We start from the raw sequence: 18,352 nt of genomic DNA, 5'->3' as shown, positions 1-18,352 counted from the left end.
AGTTTTCTCGTTTCATATACTGTATGTAATCACAGTGATTTTAGTAAAGCTTATTCACTTTCCACCCCAGCTTCCACCACCTAACAAAGGGAAAGTTAATGCTGTGAGATTCACCCTTTTTTCCAAGCTTTAAAAAAGTGTGGTGCTGCTCCTGCCTATACCAATAGCAGTTTCAATGATGCTGCTGCTGGTACATCAGAGACGGCAGCTAGCATGTCTGCTCCTGTGGCATCAACATGCACTGTTTCTCCTGTACCTCTGCCAACAATTGCTGACCCAAAGCAACCCGCTCAGCTACCCAGTGACTTAAATGGCAATACACCATCCCAGACAATACTGGGTAGTTACCCCAAACGTGTATTTGGTGGTACAACATTAAGATCATTCAATCCTGCCTGGTACCGTACACGACCATGGCTGGACTATTCTGTTGTGCGAGATGCATGCTTCTGTTTTCCGTGTTCGAAATATGGCAGCACTGTTAATGAGATGGATGTAGTTTATACCTTAACTGGTTTTAACAACTGGAAAGCAGCACTTGATTGAGACAAGGGGCTACAGAAGCATGTGTCCAGCCACAACCATGTGCATGCTTCAATCATCTGGACTGAGCATAAAAGCAGAGAGGCCACGGGGGGACTGTGGATTCAATGTTGGTTGGTAAAACACAACTTGAAAAAAAACATTACTATGTCAAGAGTATTGGTAGTGCTATAAGGTTTCTCTGTGCAAATGAGTTGGGGCTCCATGGGACTGCAGAAACCTTGAGACATGATCCAGCGGGCAATGATGATGACATTGCTTCAGGTATTTTTCTAAAACTTATGGAAAATACCTTAGATAAGGATAAGAAGCTAGCAAGCATTGCTATGGTTATCCCAAAAAATAAAAAATACACATCTAAGGATATCCAAAATGAAATTATCCAAACACTGGCTGACATGGTCCTTGGAGAGGAAAGGAAAAAAGGATGATGCTGCAGTTGACCTGTGTACCGAGGCATCAGGCCTGCTATTCCAAATTAAGAGGCATCACTTCTTTGAGATTGGAAGGTTCCTAGTGCGGGTGCTTGGTGTCTTCAAACCAGCAAATGCTATTCTACAGTCTCAGTCAGTTGATCTGTGCATTGCTTCTGAGGTTGTTAGTGCAGCACTGGACTCCTTAAAAAACATCCGTGAGGGTGACTGATGGGGAATGTCATCTCTTGCTGAGGATGAGTCACATCCAACTAAGAGAAGGAGAACAATGAGCAAACACCTGGGGCAAAGTGTTGTGCTCTCAACTTTGGGCCATACAGACTCTGGTGACCCTACCATTTAACCCCATCAGTCTCTGAAAAGATCCCTGCTCAACATCCATGACAGGGCCATTTCAGAAATGGAAACTAGATTTTCACACAAGAATATTGACCTGATGAGAGCCATATCTAGTCTTGCACCCAAATCTAGCTCATTTCTAGATCCCACCCTGTTGCACCCTCTGGCTGTGATGGCTGGCACTGTAGCAGACGTTGTAAGTCTGAAAAATGAAGTTCTTGTGGCAAAACAGATGCTGTTCAAAAAATGTTCAAAGGAAATCAACCTGTCCACTGTGTGTAAACTCCTGCAGGAGTACAAGGAAGCCTTTCCTGAGTTGCATAATTGGTGTGTCTTCAGCATCATGTAAGAGTTCCTTCTCCACTTTGTCACGGGTCCTAACCCCCTATCGTCGCACAATGTTACATAAAAGAAAGAGGAATTTGGTGATCTTGGCCCATGAGAAGTCCATAACAAATACCTTGGATATGGATGAATTTGTAAGAGTTTTTGCAAAGGGAAACAGGAGACTGTTGTTGTAGAGTGAACTGAGGAGAAAGGAGAGTGGAGCTGTTCAGTTGCAAACAGAGAGTTGCTTGTGTAACTGACTGCAGTTCCCTGCGTTGTGTAAAATGATCGTCAGTTTGTCACGTAGGCACGTAGGGTCAAAACACAAGCTTTTATTTTCCTCTTCCAGAAAATCTTTTTAAAATAAAAGGAAAAAAATAGACAGGGCGTCACATAAGCGCCTTCTCCCTTCTGCCCCCAAAGCATCCACCGCGCTCCTCACCTTTTTATTTATACAAACACATTACATATAAAACTAGTTACAAAAAAATTACTCCAATTTTCTAACGAGAACTATTTACAATACGCATAGCTTTACACAAAGAAATCCTAGTTTTATAATTATATACTGTATTCTAAACAAATGAAAATGAAAATAAAAATAAAAGAAAAAATATAGTATGCATTTTAAAAACAAAAGGAAAAAATAGACAGGGCATCACAGAGGTGTCTTCTCCCTTCTGCCTATTAAATAATAAATTAAATTGATTATAAATTATTAACACAAAATAAATGAAATAAAAAATGGGAAAAAAACTTAAGGAGAACTGAAACCACAACCTACCCCCAAAGCGTCCACCGCGCTTCTGGCGTTAGAGCCAAAAACATGGTGCATGCAGGATGTGAGGTGTGACGCTAATTAACGCCCGCACTACAACTGATTATATTGTTGGTATATTATTAACTATTTACAGGGATCAACTTTTTGAGGAAGTTCATAACTAAAAAAAATATATAAATAATATTTTACACTTTGTTACACTTGCAAAACAAACAAGCTTAAAACAAGACAAAAAGACAAAAAAAGAAGAAAAAAGTAAAAATGTTCTGTTCTAAATCTGTTGTGTTCTACAAATTAGTTTGAGAATTGTAGGAAAATACATGGTGAATTTTTTTTTTGTTTTAATTACTATGCCAACCCTTTTTAGTTTTGTAAATATCTATATATTGTAACAGACTGAGGAGGAGACAGCACAAAGGTTTGGGGTTTTCCGGCCCCGTATATTGTCTAGAATCCACAATAAATGAAAAATATGGTCTGAGTCATAAACCAATAAACAGTTCATAAGCGCGACCCCAAGCATGGCGTCGGCGGCCATTTTAAAGAGGAGGAGCCGGAAGTGGAGGAATGCTGGGAAGGAACCGTGAGGGAGGATGGGATCGCTGACGTCAGGGAAGATGGCAGAGGAAGGACGGAAGTAGACGTAGTGAGGGCAAAACTGGCTTATGGCGGCGGAGCATCTTTTTTCCTGTAAAGAAGCATAGGGAGAAAGTTAGTACCCCGCCATTCCCTGCCGGCGAATGTCTTCCCAGGTGTGTCAAGATCCTTGCGCGGTCTCCGACTCGCGCATGCGTGACAATATATAATTCACTAAGGCAAGACAACCATGGAAAGCACCCTGGAAGGGGCGTGGACTCACCGAGCCGCCGACAAGTAAGACACCTATGGCGCACGTAGAAGGAGCCACGCCTACCAACTCCTGGCACCTCCGAGCCACATTGACTGTTCATAGAGGCATGTTTCTTGCGGAGGTGAATCGCCATATGCAGCATATAAAACGGTTTGCGAGGGGTATCCCATGGGATCCTCAAAACAATCCTTTACAACTGAGGTTAAAACACAATGAAGTAAGCAGTCTTTAAAAACCGAGTTTTCGGTTATGACGCACGACCGTGTGCACCATAGCAAACTGTTTTACTGTGTTGGTTCGTTCCATGCATTGTTATAATGTTGCTTTTCTTGCTGATTTATTACATTACCGATTTTTCAAATGTTAATTTTCTCCCTGTGCTTAAAAATCATTAAAAAACCGGCCTGATCATGCGGCGTATGGTATGCCGCGGGTTGGCTAGTTGGCTATATTTAGAGGTCTTATTTTATTCTTACTTTATTTTGCAAATTTGTTTGAGAATTAGGCTGTCCAATCCAATCCAAGATAAATTTTATGTTGTTGATTGTAAATATCTGAATGGATATTTTATTTTATTCTTTATTTTATTTATTCTATTTTTCAGTTTTATTTTTCAAGACTTAGTGAATTGATTTTTTTTTTTTTTATAACTTGGCCTACTCTTTTTGTTTTGTTAATATTGGCAATAGTGAGAGGTGTTATTGTTGGGTTTGAATATATTTGATATAGGCCATCCAATTAAGGTAAATGTCATGTGTTTAGTTGTTATAATCTGATGAGGAATATTTTTTTTTTTGTTGTTTTATTTTTCAGTTTTCCTCCTGAGGAGTTGCCACCTTATCGTGGTCAGGGGGTTTGCGTCCCTCAGTGACCCTAAGAGCTACACCAGCAGAAGCTTAGCCTTCAGGTGGGACACCCAAGTTGGACAGGTCTTAGGGTAGAGGCCTGACAAAGTGCAATCCAATTACATGACAAAAACAGTTATCCAGAGCACCCCCACCCCCACCGCACCCCTTTCCCACCTCCGTCGCCACCATGTGCCCCCTTCACATTTCTGTCTGCCACCTCATATATGCCTGTCTAGAACCTGCCCAGATCTCAAATGTGAAATATTGTCTTTACATTCCTCCTGCAAATAAAACTTATAAAAATATAAATAAATAATAAAAAATACAAATAATTGTTGTAGACAGCAGAAATCACTTTGCCTGATTCATCTGGAGTGATAAACAGTGTAGCACAGAAGCCATGGTCAGTAACAGTGGTCTAAATAATGCAGCTCTAGCTAACACAGTCATTTGATCAAATCTGCACATGAATTAAGAGTCATTAGTAACTCCTCCACTAAGCCAAGTGTCAACAGAAAGTAGATGTTTAAAGTATTTGACTTTCTAGATTCATGTGAAAAATAAAACCTTTAAAAAACACTTTCTTAAACTGGGCCTTCTCTATGCACAAGATGTCTGCAGAACAGGTTAGAGATTTTTTTGCCCGTGAAGACAGTGCAGAATCGATAAATGAGAAGAAAACGCTGTAGAATAACCTGACTCTTGACTTGGCCTTGTCACTACTTTGTATTTGCCAAGCCAACTCCCGAAGTCACTAAAGGAAGGCTGCATTAAACAAAGTTCAGTCTGAAGTGTTTTAACGACCACAGAGATCACTATGCTTACATAGTATGAAATACAGAAATAGTGGATTACAGTGCAAGGATCAGTTTTTGAGGCAAAGTCAAAAGAAATCCATGTTTGGGTTGATTATATATTTAGTAGACTGTATATGTAATATACAGATAAAAAAAGAAACCAGTCCCATTAAATATGCAGATTGTACCAATTTAGCCAAGTTAGTAAAAAAAAAATTGAATTTCCATTTTCATAGTTTATTAAGTTTAACTTAAATGAATATACAGTTATAAATAAGATTAGGTGTGTTTTCATTTACAAGTAAAATTCAGATTGTGAGTTACAGTTTGCTTTAAAATGTCTCCAATCAGCGTGAACATCCCCCAACTATTGTTATATGTAACACTTGTAGATTTTTTCATACTTTCATTTTACATTTGCATTTTACTTCCAGAAACAGCCATTTCTTATTGTTGATAGGATAACTTATTGTTCTCCCATATTTTCTTTTAAAAGTTGATGAGACACTATCAGCTGCTATATGTCTCACTCGTACATTTGACAAGTAACAGTATAGACCTGCTTACATTTTTTTGATTTCAATAAATGCCGTATGGGTGACATTTATCATGGTATGATTTGATAAAATTGCAGTGGGCCCGGGGTTTGTTTCCTGCCTTGTGCCCTGTGTTGACTGGGATTGGCTCCAGCAGACCCCTGTGACCCTGTAGTTAGGATATAGCGGGTTGGATAATGGATGGGTGGATGGATGGATTTGATAAAAACAACACAGTGGAAGCTAAGAGTATCTTAACTGTAAAAACTCAATGCCCATTATGTCTAAAGTCCTGAGATTACTTATTTTTTAAGTGTGTCATTGAAATTCAGCTGTATTTTAAACGTATCATAAAGATGTTATAATACTGTGAATTGTTGAAGGTTACACACTACACCAAATACACTGTGATAGTCTGTTTTTATTAGCTAGCTACTCTAGCTAAAGATACTAATGATTCACTTTCAACGGGGTCGTTTCTGATGGATCAGGACTGAGATGATGCTGCTACTGACCAACATTCGCTGTGCCTGAAGAGTGATAGTAATTTCTTGTTTTTCCTTTAACTAGACTCTTGTCATGGAACAGACTGTTGATTTGTGTGTTTAATACGTGTAAATTGCTTTATGACCTTGTGTGCCTACTTTAAAGATAAACTGGGGAAAGCATTTTAGTAAACCTTGTGAGAAAAAAGCTAATCCTTATTAAATTCCTCAGACAGTAAAGGTCTGATCAGGCATTTGTCTTGAAAAATAAAACACAGAAACAAAGAAATAAGTAAATTATAGAAGCACAATTAAAATTAGAAACTGGCCCATGCTTATAAAATTGATTACAATACAACCAAGAAACCAATGTGGTCCTATCAGGCCTCAATATGGGATTTTATCCTCATATTATAAAATTTGTAATACTAAACACATTGGGACTGCTCTTTTAATGATGTCACAGTCTACTTAAGTTTCCTTTGATCGTTCTTTTATGACGTTTTCATTTGGCTACCTACTTTTTAACTTTGCCTTTCTCATTTTCTGGGTTGAAAGGATTCTGTTCAACTTCCCAATTTTGTTGAATGGTTAATAATTTAGCCTGTAGTTCAAAGTCTGTCCTCTCAGGTTCTTTCATTTCTGTTCCTGACCTTGAATGAGTGAGAGAGACCAGACTCTTGCAGCCATGTTTACTAGCCCATGGGACAGTTTTAATGTATTAGACTCATCTGTATGCTAGAAGTTGGTCATACTGGGAAAAAGCAGACATTTTTATCTGAGCAGACTTTCAGGCCTCTGTCACAAGGTTTGTCATTTGGTGAGGCAGCTTAAAATGCTGAGTAGTAGAGTCACCTGAGACTGTAATCCACTGAAGCTGTGTGAGTTAAAGCATAGTTATTTCCATATGTGCAGTTAGGACAACACATCACTATCAGAATTCGGACAAACCAGATGACAAATCGTACTGGACGTGGATACCTCATAAGGATTATTTACATGCACTGAACTGAGCTGTGCTATTTCTGATAAGGAATTATAGGAAGACCATTGGCAAAAATTATTTCTGCACTGTGTTTTGTTACTGCTTGCATGTGTCTTATCATTTGCCTCTGAATATTATATACTTTAAATCAATGGTTCAAAATGAGTTCACTGTGTTCTGATCTTTAATCCTTTATGCATCTATCTTAATCTTTTTAAAATCCTATATTAGCTGGACTACACATTTTCATTCATCTTTGATTGTCATAAGAAACAATTTCTCAGATTAGCGAATGTGCTTTGAAACAAATGCACACTGATATTTTATTATAAACTGTCAGAAAGCTTTATTAAACCGATAGAAATCTGTTTAGCTTTTAACCAAATCAGTAACAGTCCAATTTAAGTGCAAGCTGTAGCATCTAGGTGGTGAAAAACATACTAGCACTAGGGAAAGGGTTAATGATTCATACTTATAATAAATTGTTTTGTTTTATTCATTAGACAATATTATGTGTAACGTCTTTTGTCAGTTATCAGTTCTGCTTATAATTATATCCTGCAGCATATATAACTTTGCATGTGAGGAACCCACATAACATATTAATTGCTTTGTACTTGTTTATTGTTTTTATTTTTTTGTCCTACTTTGTCATTTCATCTGTTCACTGAAAAAGTCACACAATCAGAAATGCAGTTCGTCTGTTTATGGAAAAAAAAAACTGTGGTGAAAATACTTGTAAATAGAACGAAAATGTTAGGATGCAGAACTTTTTTCCTTCATAACTCTGGCCAATTTACCTGCCATCTTGATTAGATAATTATGTTAATATTTGCTAAAATAAGACACTGTTGCCAACTTTTAATGTTTAAAATTAAAGAATGGTTTTCACAGTATTTTTCTAAACAGAACATTTATGTTGTCATCTTGTCATTACAGGACAGGACACTGAGTTCTGGAGGTGATATAATTAGATTCCTCAGTGTCATACAGTAAGTGAGAAGAGTGCCTTAAATGTGCTTATTTTTGTCACTTTTCCAAAGGAAAGTGTCACCAACATATATATTTATTCATGACCTAAATGCATTAGTTTTGTTTTAAAGGCCAAATGTTAAGTTCTTTGTAAATTTAAGTAAACTCTCTACAGATGCTAATATAAGAAGTACTGCCATTACATTACTGATATATTATATCAGTCATAAAGGAAGTAGACTCAACAGACAACCTCTTCTTTTATAAGACTAAAGCTATTTATTGCTGTTCCAGCAGCAAGCCAATGTGCATCCTTCATTTCTGCAGCTCTAACATGCAGCCAAAATTGACCAGATTTTTTTGCTTCATGCACACATCTCTATGCAAGCACAAAGCAAATCTTTTATTAACTAACCACCTCAAACAGAGAAGTAAGGAGGCAGAGTTATGAGTTTGCAATAAAAATCAGTGTTGCATTATGATGCTTGTTGATACCCATAATCCCTTTTAGTTTACAATGGGCCATAACTTCAACATAAAAAAAAAAAACTCGAAAGTAAGTACTTAAAAATCTTCTGAAATGAATGGTATTGCTACTGGGCATCAGTCTAGGGATATCTGTCTGGAGGTTGTTAACACTCAGAGCCGTGTTTCCCAACCTCTTTTCTGGAAACGACACACTTTTTGTAACCAAAAAATATCCTAAGGCACACCATTGTTCTACTAACCACAAAACACTATATATCTCATGCACATGCTCAACTGTCCAAAGTGGTGGGACTACTGGTGAGCACTTTGGTGGCAACTCCCAGCTGCTTTGACCCTTTGTCTGCTTATCTCTGCCTCAAAGACAACTCGTATGCATCCATCTATTGGCCTTGTGAGACTCACTGGCAACCAAACACCCAGGAAGATGGACGCTAATAGCCTGGAGACATGTCTGAAGTTCTCTAAGTGGTTGTCTGCAACACTGAAATCTTGGAGTTGCTTTTATGCCAGCTTCTCCGGGTAATCCTGTCCTCTTCAGACAGGTCTTGACCACCTGAGGAGCTTCTCCCTCTCACGTTCATTCCCAGTTATACTACACTATTACTTCCTTGGCACACCGGGGTAGCTCTTATGGTGCACCACTTTTCTGTGGCAAAACACTGAGAGTAGGTTTAATTGTGTCACTTGAACATGAAACTCTCTTATAGCATCATATCATTTTAATTTCATTATTAATTAGTGATCTTATACCTAATTGTGCATGATTTTCACTAGCTTTGCATAACACTATATACTGTACATAGGTTTTGGGTATTTACTCTGATTGCATTAACAGACACATCAAACTGTTAATGCACTTACAAGAAACAGCTATCCTGTATTGTTCAAGTTAAAAGCATTAATGGATTATGAATAAAGTGTTGTGTTAAAGCTGAGAGTTTAATGCAGTGGGCTGAATAAGAAATGAATGTAATGATAACAGTAATGAAAAAATATGATGTATTGGAGTTAACCAGGTTCCTGCCATGCTATAGCAGTGGTACAAAGAACTGGTTATTGACTTTTACTGCACCAAAGAGCCACTGCTATTGGTAATTACTCAGGGAGTGGATGTGGAGCTGGTGCATTGCTGGAAGTACTTGGGGTCCACATCAATGTCTGGCTAGGCTGGTATCATAACACAGGGCAACTATATAAGAAAAGGCAGAGCAGGCACTTAGGAGACTCCTCTCCTTTAATGTGGGAAGTGACATCCTTCACATCTTCTATAACTCTGTGATGGCCTGAGCGATTTTCTAGGCTGGGGTCTGCGCAGATGGTAACATCACTTCAAGAGAGGCTCATCAAACCAACAAATTGATTAAAAGGGCAGGTCCTATTATAAGCACATTAAAACAAAACTGAGTGCCATTATGAACAATGCTGCACATCCTTTCTCTGACACACTAACACTGAGGACTTTCAGCCAATGAATTGTTCAGCAGAAGAGTGTCACCAAACACTGCTGGGGCTCCTTTACACCAACAGCAATAGATCTGTACAATGTCTCACTGGGACTGTGGCTGCCAAGTCAGAAGTTTTCTTTCTTTTTAGTCATTCTGGTGTGTGCTCAGACCATAGTGTGTGTGTGTTTTCATTTATACCTGTTAAGTAAGACAATTATTTTTTTCCCTTTAGATCTTGACTGAGATATTTCAGATCACATAGTTCACTGTCTGATCAGAGAGACACTACTTCTGAACCATAGAAGGATCTTTTGTAAACTTAAGTAAAAGTAGTACATTGTTTCATACAATAGCTTTAAGCTTGATTTCATATTGTTACCAAGTATTGTGGCTACGGAGCCTTTTATCATGTTAGCATTTATAGTTGCTGGGGTAAAAAGGTAAATAAGAAGTAACGTGCTCTCTTTCTCCTGCCCCTCCATCCCTTCTACCCCCTAACGGCCCTACCCAATTTTTCCTCTCTCTGATATTCCAAGAGACAGAGCACATCCAAAACAAAACAAAATCCCAGCAGTGGTGTAGTAAAGATTAAAATTAAGATATCTTAATCTTCTTTGCACCTGCCAGGACATGATATGACTCATGGTCCTATTTTAAATGATGTCGGGAACAGTCTTTTTAGATCTTTTCTGCTTCTGTAGGAGAATTGAAGTTACAGAATTGGTCATCAAAAATCACTCTCAATTTGGTACAGCATTAATGCTGTAGAATGTGGCTTGTTTAGCAGCTGTTGAAAGGGGAGAAATCTGGGAAAACATAAATGCAGTTATTTTCAAATATAACCTCCTCTTTCAGTCTGAGAATCAACATCAAATTTTCTTTAACCTGCAGTTTGTGGAAACGGACAATCTAGCTTCTTGGTTTTGAGGCATTCAATCCATGTATGTGGTAAGTTGCCGAGACCTTAGTGTCCGATTCAAAGTTCTCTCCAATTATTTTAGAGAATAGTTCAGCTGTGAATTTCCCTGGGCTTGGAATTTCACGGTTTTTAAGGAGACCTTCAATTCTGATGTTGTTCCTTCTATATCTATCATCTAGTGCAGCTAGTTTATCGCAGAGAACTTTGCATTCAGATTCTAGAGCAGTTGCTTTTTTGTCAATGTCAGATGTCAGTTGTTCAACTTCTTCAATACAAGTTTGAAACATTTGCTTAATTTCTTCAAGCTGAGCACCAAGTACACTAAATTTATTCTAAAACTGACTCACATTTCCCTGTAGTTTTTCATCAGCTCTTGCTAGAATTTCTTTAAAGCTTTCATCAAAGTTATTATGTAAACGTACCTCCTGGTCTTTTGTATCTTGAATCAGCTTGTCATTTTTCTTGTGTATATCCTTCTTTATATCTTTCTTTATGTCACTCTTTATAGCATTTGGGTTGTTCTTAGACCGCCTCTTTAGTCTTTGCCCCTCTGTTCATAGGACTACCTTGCCAGTCCTACACCCTGTCACAATAGTTATACAGCTGAAAAGCTGTGATAATAAATTCATCTATATAAATAAAATTTGTCACCGATTCTGTTCATAACTTTTATGGACAGAATTTCTAGGCGCAGCCAGGGTGTTGAAGGGGTCCGGTTTGGTGGACTCAGGATTGGGTCACTGCTTTTTGCAGATGATGTTGTCCTGTTTGCTTCATCAGGCCGTGATCTTCAGCTCTCTCTGGATCGGTTCGCAGCTGAGTGTGAAGCGGCTGGGATGAGAATCAGCACCTCCAAATCCGAGCATGGTCCTCAGCCGAAAAGGGTGGAGTGCCCTCTCCGGGTTGGAGGAGAGATCCTGCCCCAAGTGGAGGAGTTCAAGTATCTCGGGGTCTTGTTCACGAGTGAGGGAAGAATGGAGCGTGAGATCGACAGGCGGATCGGTGCGGCATCCGCAGTGATGCGGCCTCTGCATCGGTCTGTCGTGGTAAAAAAGGAGCTGAGCCGTAAGGCAAAGCTCTCAATTTATCAGTCGATCTACGCTCCTACCCTCACCTATGGTCATGAGCTATGGGTAGTGACTGAAAGAACGAGATCGCGAATACAAGCGGCTGAAATGAGTTTCCTCCGCAGGGTGTCTGGGCTTTCCTTTAAAGATAGGGTGAGAAGCTCAGTCATCCGGGAGGGGCTCAGAGTACAGCCGCTGCTCCTCCACATCGAGAGGAGTCAGATGAGGTGGCTCGGGCATCTGATCAGGATGCCTCCTGCACACCTCCCTGGTGAGGTGTTCCGGGCACGTCCAACCGGGAGGAGGCCCCGGGGAAGACCCAGGACATGCTGGAGGGACTATGTCTCCCGGCTGGCCTGGGAACGCCTTGGGATTCTCCCGGAAGAGCTGGAAGAAGTGGCCGGGGAGGGAAGTCTGGGCCTCTCTGCTTAAGCTGCTACCCCCGCGACCCGACCTCGGATAAGCGGAAGAGGATGGATGGATGGATGGATAAATAAATAAAATTGTAATACCCTCTCTCTGTGTGGATTTTACAGCTTCAGTTGATGTTATTTATCCAAGGACATCATTTGAACCATCAGTTTGCATCTAGTCTGTTTGATTCTTCACAAATCATGCCAAAACAGTTGAAAAAACTTTCACAAAATTTTACACATAGCTCAGTGTTGATCCAACTTAAATTTTTTACATTTGGGGGCAAACCAAAAACTGCATTATTCAAAAATGTCTGAGTTGATTGTAATGGATTTTGAATGTTGTATGTACAAGGGGAAGTCAAAAAGTAAAGGGACATTTGAGAAAAGGGGCATTTATTCTAATGATAGAAATGTGAAACATACCTTATTTTTCTACATAACCTCCCTGGACTTCAATGCACTTTTCCCAACGTTTCACAAAGTTTTTGATTCCGTCGGAAAAAAGGTTTTTCGGTTGCATCTGCAACCAATTTTGCACCACATCAATGACTTCTTCATCACTTGCCAATCTTCTTCCCCTTAGCACTTCCTTTAGTTTCCAAACCATGCTCGCAGCCTTACTTTCCGGTTCGTGATGATGAACCCAAGTTTCATCTAAGGTAACGATTTGCTGTAAAAATCCATCTCCCTCGCCACGATAACGGGCCAAATGTTTACGAGGCAAACAGAAAGCGAATCACTGCCCTCATTTCCTCCTTGGTGCAGAATGACAATGGAGCTGTCATGTTTAACAGTCTGCTACACTCCAACGAATAACGCGGGAATATGAGTTACACGTTGTGTAGATGTGTTGGCGACTACACTCATTCAGCGCTGGATACGAGCAGTGTTACCAAACTCTGAAAAGAGAAATTAAAAAAATCCCTTTACTTTTTGACTTCCCCTCATAGAATAATGGTCAACCAACTTAAAATCCAGTCCATATGGTGTTTAAAATATTTAAGGGTGGTTGTAAAGCCAGGGGGGTGGGGCATCAAAGTCAAAGCTGCCTTATCATTTCAAAACGGTTCAGACGATGGTAATAAATTTGGCATGTTGTTTGGATTTTTGCCCTCCTTATAGTGAGGGCTACATTGCATGTCATTGATTGAATGGAAATGGCTGTGGTGAAGTGGTTGATTGTGTGCAATGGAGGACCAACACAAAAAACGTTATTACTCAAAAAATGAATATATTGTCTACTTTCACTAAATTGTGCATTTATTGTTCATGCAATTTAAAATCCAGGCTTCATGGAGTTTCAAGGATTTCATTGGGGAATTGTAATGGGTGATCCAAAAAAACAAACAAAAAAGCACACACACAAATTATTCCCAGATAGCTGAGTGGATATTCATGAAATTTTGCATTTATATTTCATTTAATCTAATGTGACATAAACAATTTCATTATGAATAGTGGTTCAACAGAGGGAACAACACAAAACCGGTAGCTTTGTCCAGCTTACGTGCTGTATTAGTGATTAAATTATTCAACAAGCTGTTCAGTTTGTTGATGAAGAATTAAACAACTGCTTGTGCAACCACAGTAAACCAGAAAATATAAAGAAGTACTGTTCGTGGTTCCACCTCAGCAAGGAATTACCACAATGATGGAATCCAATCATACACAAAAAGACCAACTTCTGAACTCAAGAGAGCAGAGAAAGAGATTTCAGTTATCAGAGAGGTACTGTAAATGATGGATATGACACTTGCATTTCAGCCACTAATGACAAAAAAGGTCAGCATTTAAAAAGCACTTAAATATTTGCTTTCTTACCCATGCATATATTCCTAGATAATACTGAGTGTTTTGGTAAGTATGCTAATGATTTACCAAGAAATGCAATAAACTTGTAATTAGCATTGGGATAAATACAGTAATTGTCCTGCTGAGATTTTGTACGTTTAAATGATAATTGCCCCCTCTACCCCCAAACTTCAGCTTAAATAAGTATGCCTCGTAAAAAATTGATATTTGAAAGAACTCCCTTGTACAATGGGTAAAGGTTTTTTTTTTTTGTAGGCACTACTTAGCTTTTTGATTATTGCTTTATGAAATCACTTGCAAGATTTTCAGAATTTCTCAGAACTTCATTAATATTGACTTGGCATATGCAAACATATAAAATGGGTCATATCATTAAATCTGAAATATGCTTTTTATGATACCACATAAATTGTCACCATTGTTAAATACAATGTGTGTGTCATATTTAATTAAATAAAAATTTGATGCAGGCTTTACTACAGTATATAATTATCCTTGTGGAATCAAAACTGACAGTTGTAATCCAATCTCACTCAGAAGTGGGCGAACTTCACAGTGTTGTGTTTTTTTTCCTGTCATCTCTGTAGCATTCCTTTGATAACCACCCCCTTGTGCATACCTAATCTCACTCTTAAAGCAGATTATCTGATAAAGGGAAATGAATGTCATTTTACTTTAGTTAGCAAGGATGCTTTGTTCCCCTTGGTGAGTAATAAACATGCTGTATCACATGCATTGGAAAAAATTTTAAAAATGTACTACTTAGGTATGCTGCACGTGTGCGTTCTGCTTTTGTGTTTCAGTAGTGACAAAACTTTTTGTGGGATGTCTGATGTCTGCTACAGTCTTTTAACTCTCTATCAAATAGCCAAAAGAGTTATTAATACCATTCCAGCTACAAGTTTCAGCCGCCCCTATCTCACAAAAAATTGTCTTCAGAAAGCTCAATAACACATAATTTAATGGCATCTAGGTAAAATTTAGGCAAGACTAATTACTAATTAATTTGCTGTTTCTATTTTCAAATAAATCAAGCAGATAAAGTGGATAATGAATTGATCATATCAGAGGCACTGCATTAGAATATTTGTTTATAGGGTCATTATTGACACAGGTACAGAGCACAGTACAGGTCTCACTTGCATTTGATAATCGGCACACATTCTCCTTAGGTTGTGTGATGCTTTTTTATATACAGAATGCTTGTGAACATTTTATATTTAAGCACTTACATTTCTTCTCAAAAGGCAAAGAGTACAGCCAAAGCTCAGATTGGTTTTGAACTTCTTGGTACTTCTTACACTTTTGTAAACCTCAAGATTAGAATCTTGGGGTTATTTTTGCCAGTAACCTCTTTTTAAATGCCAAAAATGACTATGTAACTCACTTGGCACAAATACAAGAAACATATGGCATACAGAAGCAGCTGCTGAACCCAAGAATCTTTTAGCTCTTTCCACAAGGTACAGTGAGGTACAAGGTAATAAGTATTTTTCAAGTGCACAAAGGACATTTAGACAGAATTGGCAAACACCATGATCCCTCATGTTTCTTTTCAAAGACAAAGTGTTGCTCTAGTGCCACACAGCCAGGATGGTGCACCTCTTGAGTCTGAGTCTGAGTTTGACCTCTCAGATGAGACCTCTATTACATTATCCCAGGGAGGCTAAGGTCAAGAATTGTTTTTTCCAGGTTTGTCTTTTAGCCTAGGCCAGGGGTCCTCAATCCCAGTCCTGGAGAGCCGCAGTGGCTGCAGGTTTTTGTTCTGACCTGGTTGCTTAATTAGAAAGCAATTCTTGCCAATAAAGCACTAACAAGCTATGAAATTAAATGAACTCTGCTATGTCAGGTCATTCTCATATCCTAGATTTTCTTTCCCTTTCTATCATGCAAATGATTTGAAGGCTAAAATGGACGAGTAATTCTCAGTCCTTCACTTTTTTCTCTTCATTTTTCTTCCAAGTATTTAATTAAACCCAATAGTGCAGATAAACACACACAGGTGTAAATGTAAATAAGCTAAATGGAGAAATGCTGCTCTCTCTTGTCATTTGCATGTTATTGTTAATAAGGAGCAATTAAAATAGCTGTTTAAGACAAAATTAAGCAATAAGGGCTCAAAATCACTAAAGTGAAGCAGAAGTGTTACTTTAGCAATAAGTGCTTTTTATTAAGCAACTGGGTTGGAGCAAAAACCTGCAGCCACTGCGGCTCTCCAGGACCGTGATTGAGGACCCCTGGCCTAGGTTAAGCCCTTTTTTGTCTCCAGAAAACATTGAGAAAGTTACTATAGCTTTTTTCTTTTCTTGGCTGAATTACTACAACTTATTATATTCTGGGATCAGCAAATCCCTGATACGCAGTTAGCAGTTGGTTCAGAATGCTGATGCTCGTTTTTCGGTTGGGGCAAGAAAGTTTGCCTCTGTATTTCGAATTTTAGCCTCTTTACACTGGCTGCCAGTTAGTTTCAGAACTTTAAAAACTTTGCTGCTGGTTTTTAAATCAGTACATAGCAATGCTCTTGCTTATTTATCTGAATTGTGTGCTATACACCAGTCATCCAAAGAGCTTAGATCTACCAGTCAGTTGTCTCTTGTGGTCCCTTGTAAAACTAAGGGGGGCAGCACTTTTGCAGCCACTGCATCTCGCCTGTGGAATTCTTTACCTTACTACATTAAGGAGCCACCTTCAATTGAACTTTTTAAAACTAGACTGAAGACTCATTTCTAGTGTCTAGTTTTCCATGATCTTTAATGATACTGGTGATTATCCCTTCTTAGTCAGTGGTTTCTTTTAATGTACTGTTGGTTGTATTATGCTTTATTGTCTTTTATTCTATTTATTTTTATATTATGTTTATTGCATGTTCTATGTAAAGCACTTTGGCTACAGCACTGCTGATGTTATTTTAAATGTACTCAATAAACTGACATTGACATTGGCCACTTTTCCACAACAGCATTTGAAAAACATAGAGCATAGATTAGGACAAGATGGAAGCACAGTATTAGGCATTATTGCTATAAACATCCATGCACCTTGCTTTGTTACATGTGTGGAGTTTTCACTTTCTTCCAATGTGTACATGGAGTTTGGTTACAGGTTATGTTAATAGATTAACTGACTATTTTTGAGTGTGTCTCCTGTGTGGAACCTGAGATTCGCCAGCATTCAATGCAGGGTTCATTCCTGGCTAGCACTTGATGCTGCCATCCCTTTAGGAAAATTTTAGTGCTCAAAGGTTGATCTCATGAGAGAAAAGATTCTCATTGGTGTTTCATTTAAGAATCATATTTGCCGCAGATGTTTCTCCTAAAATTCCTTAGAAGAAATAGACAAAAAGCAGACTTGAGATACAATTGAGCTAATGGAGTCAGAATTGAGAGTTTGATTTGAAAAGCACATTATATCTTGTGAGATCTCTTTCTAGTCCATAGTTTTACTTATTTTTATACTGAAAACATTATCCAAGATGAGTTAACAACAGTTGAGGTAGGATCAGTGACATTTCGTGTTCCATTTGGATCTCAGGCACATGAAGTGATTTGCCTGTAGTCACACAGTGTCATTAGTAGGATCTGAACCCACAACGTCAGAAGTCCAAAGTCTTAACCATTATGCCACACTGCCTGCCTTTTTTCCCTCAATGAATATGATCTTATTGGAGCACAGAATTATAAAGTAGAGCAGCCAATAGTATTATTCAGAAGCAAGGACTACAGCTTTGTAATCATAGTAATGTGTTTAATTAAGACAAACAACTGGCCATACATTTCACCATAAATTACTGAACACGCAATGCAAATAGTTTCAAATTGCAAAAAAATGTTAAGATGCTACTTGGAATCTCTGAGCCCAATGTGTGACTTTACTGAGATCTCTGCTAAAATTTAAGAGGAATTTAAGAGGAAACATTTTTCTCCAGAGAAAAATTTGAATAGCATGAGACAAAAGAAGATATCTCCATTTTATTTCTTTCTGATCTCATTGCTGTCTAAGAGAAACCAAAAGGAAATATCATTCTTTTTTGATTTTTCATTCCTATGGGATGACCGATAATTTCTAATATTCCCCCAAAAAAACTCTCAGGAGATATTGGAAATTTTGTTTCCTAAGAAACTGAAGGGAAATGACAGTCTGAACAGCCACCTTTAGCTTTGTCATCGGGCAGATATTTTAAATTTAAATTGCTTGGCTTACTTCAACTGGTAACTGAAATGGATGGAACATTTGAAATAACCTCGATTCAGAAAATGATTTTTCATTGAGCTTACTCATAAACCACTGTAGAAAGCTGTGGAATTCAT

General features: G+C 38.3%; 1 protein-coding gene across 2 annotated transcripts in view; it reads right to left on the bottom strand.

Annotated features, from left to right (window-relative positions):
• Positions 1–18,352, bottom strand: part of asb11 (ankyrin repeat and SOCS box containing 11) — a 127,561-nt gene that overhangs the window by 16,640 nt on the left and 92,569 nt on the right. The window contains exon 8 of one of the 2 annotated variants that reach the window (XM_039745063.1): positions 2,839–3,112. The exons of the other annotated variant lie outside the window; for it this stretch is intronic. Coding sequence (XP_039600997.1) covers positions 3,088–3,112 — 25 coding nt within the window. The 3' untranslated portion in view covers positions 2,839–3,087. Of the gene's footprint in view, positions 1–2,838; positions 3,113–18,352 lie in introns of those variants that run through there. 2 annotated transcript variants of the gene reach the window in all.

The sequence above is a fragment of the Polypterus senegalus genome, chromosome 2, assembly GCF_016835505.1.
Source record: "Polypterus senegalus isolate Bchr_013 chromosome 2, ASM1683550v1, whole genome shotgun sequence".
In the NCBI taxonomy this organism is placed as follows: domain Eukaryota; kingdom Metazoa; phylum Chordata; class Cladistia; order Polypteriformes; family Polypteridae; genus Polypterus; species Polypterus senegalus.
Note: the sequence above shows the minus strand (reverse complement) of the source record. Positions and strands in the feature narration are given on the sequence as shown.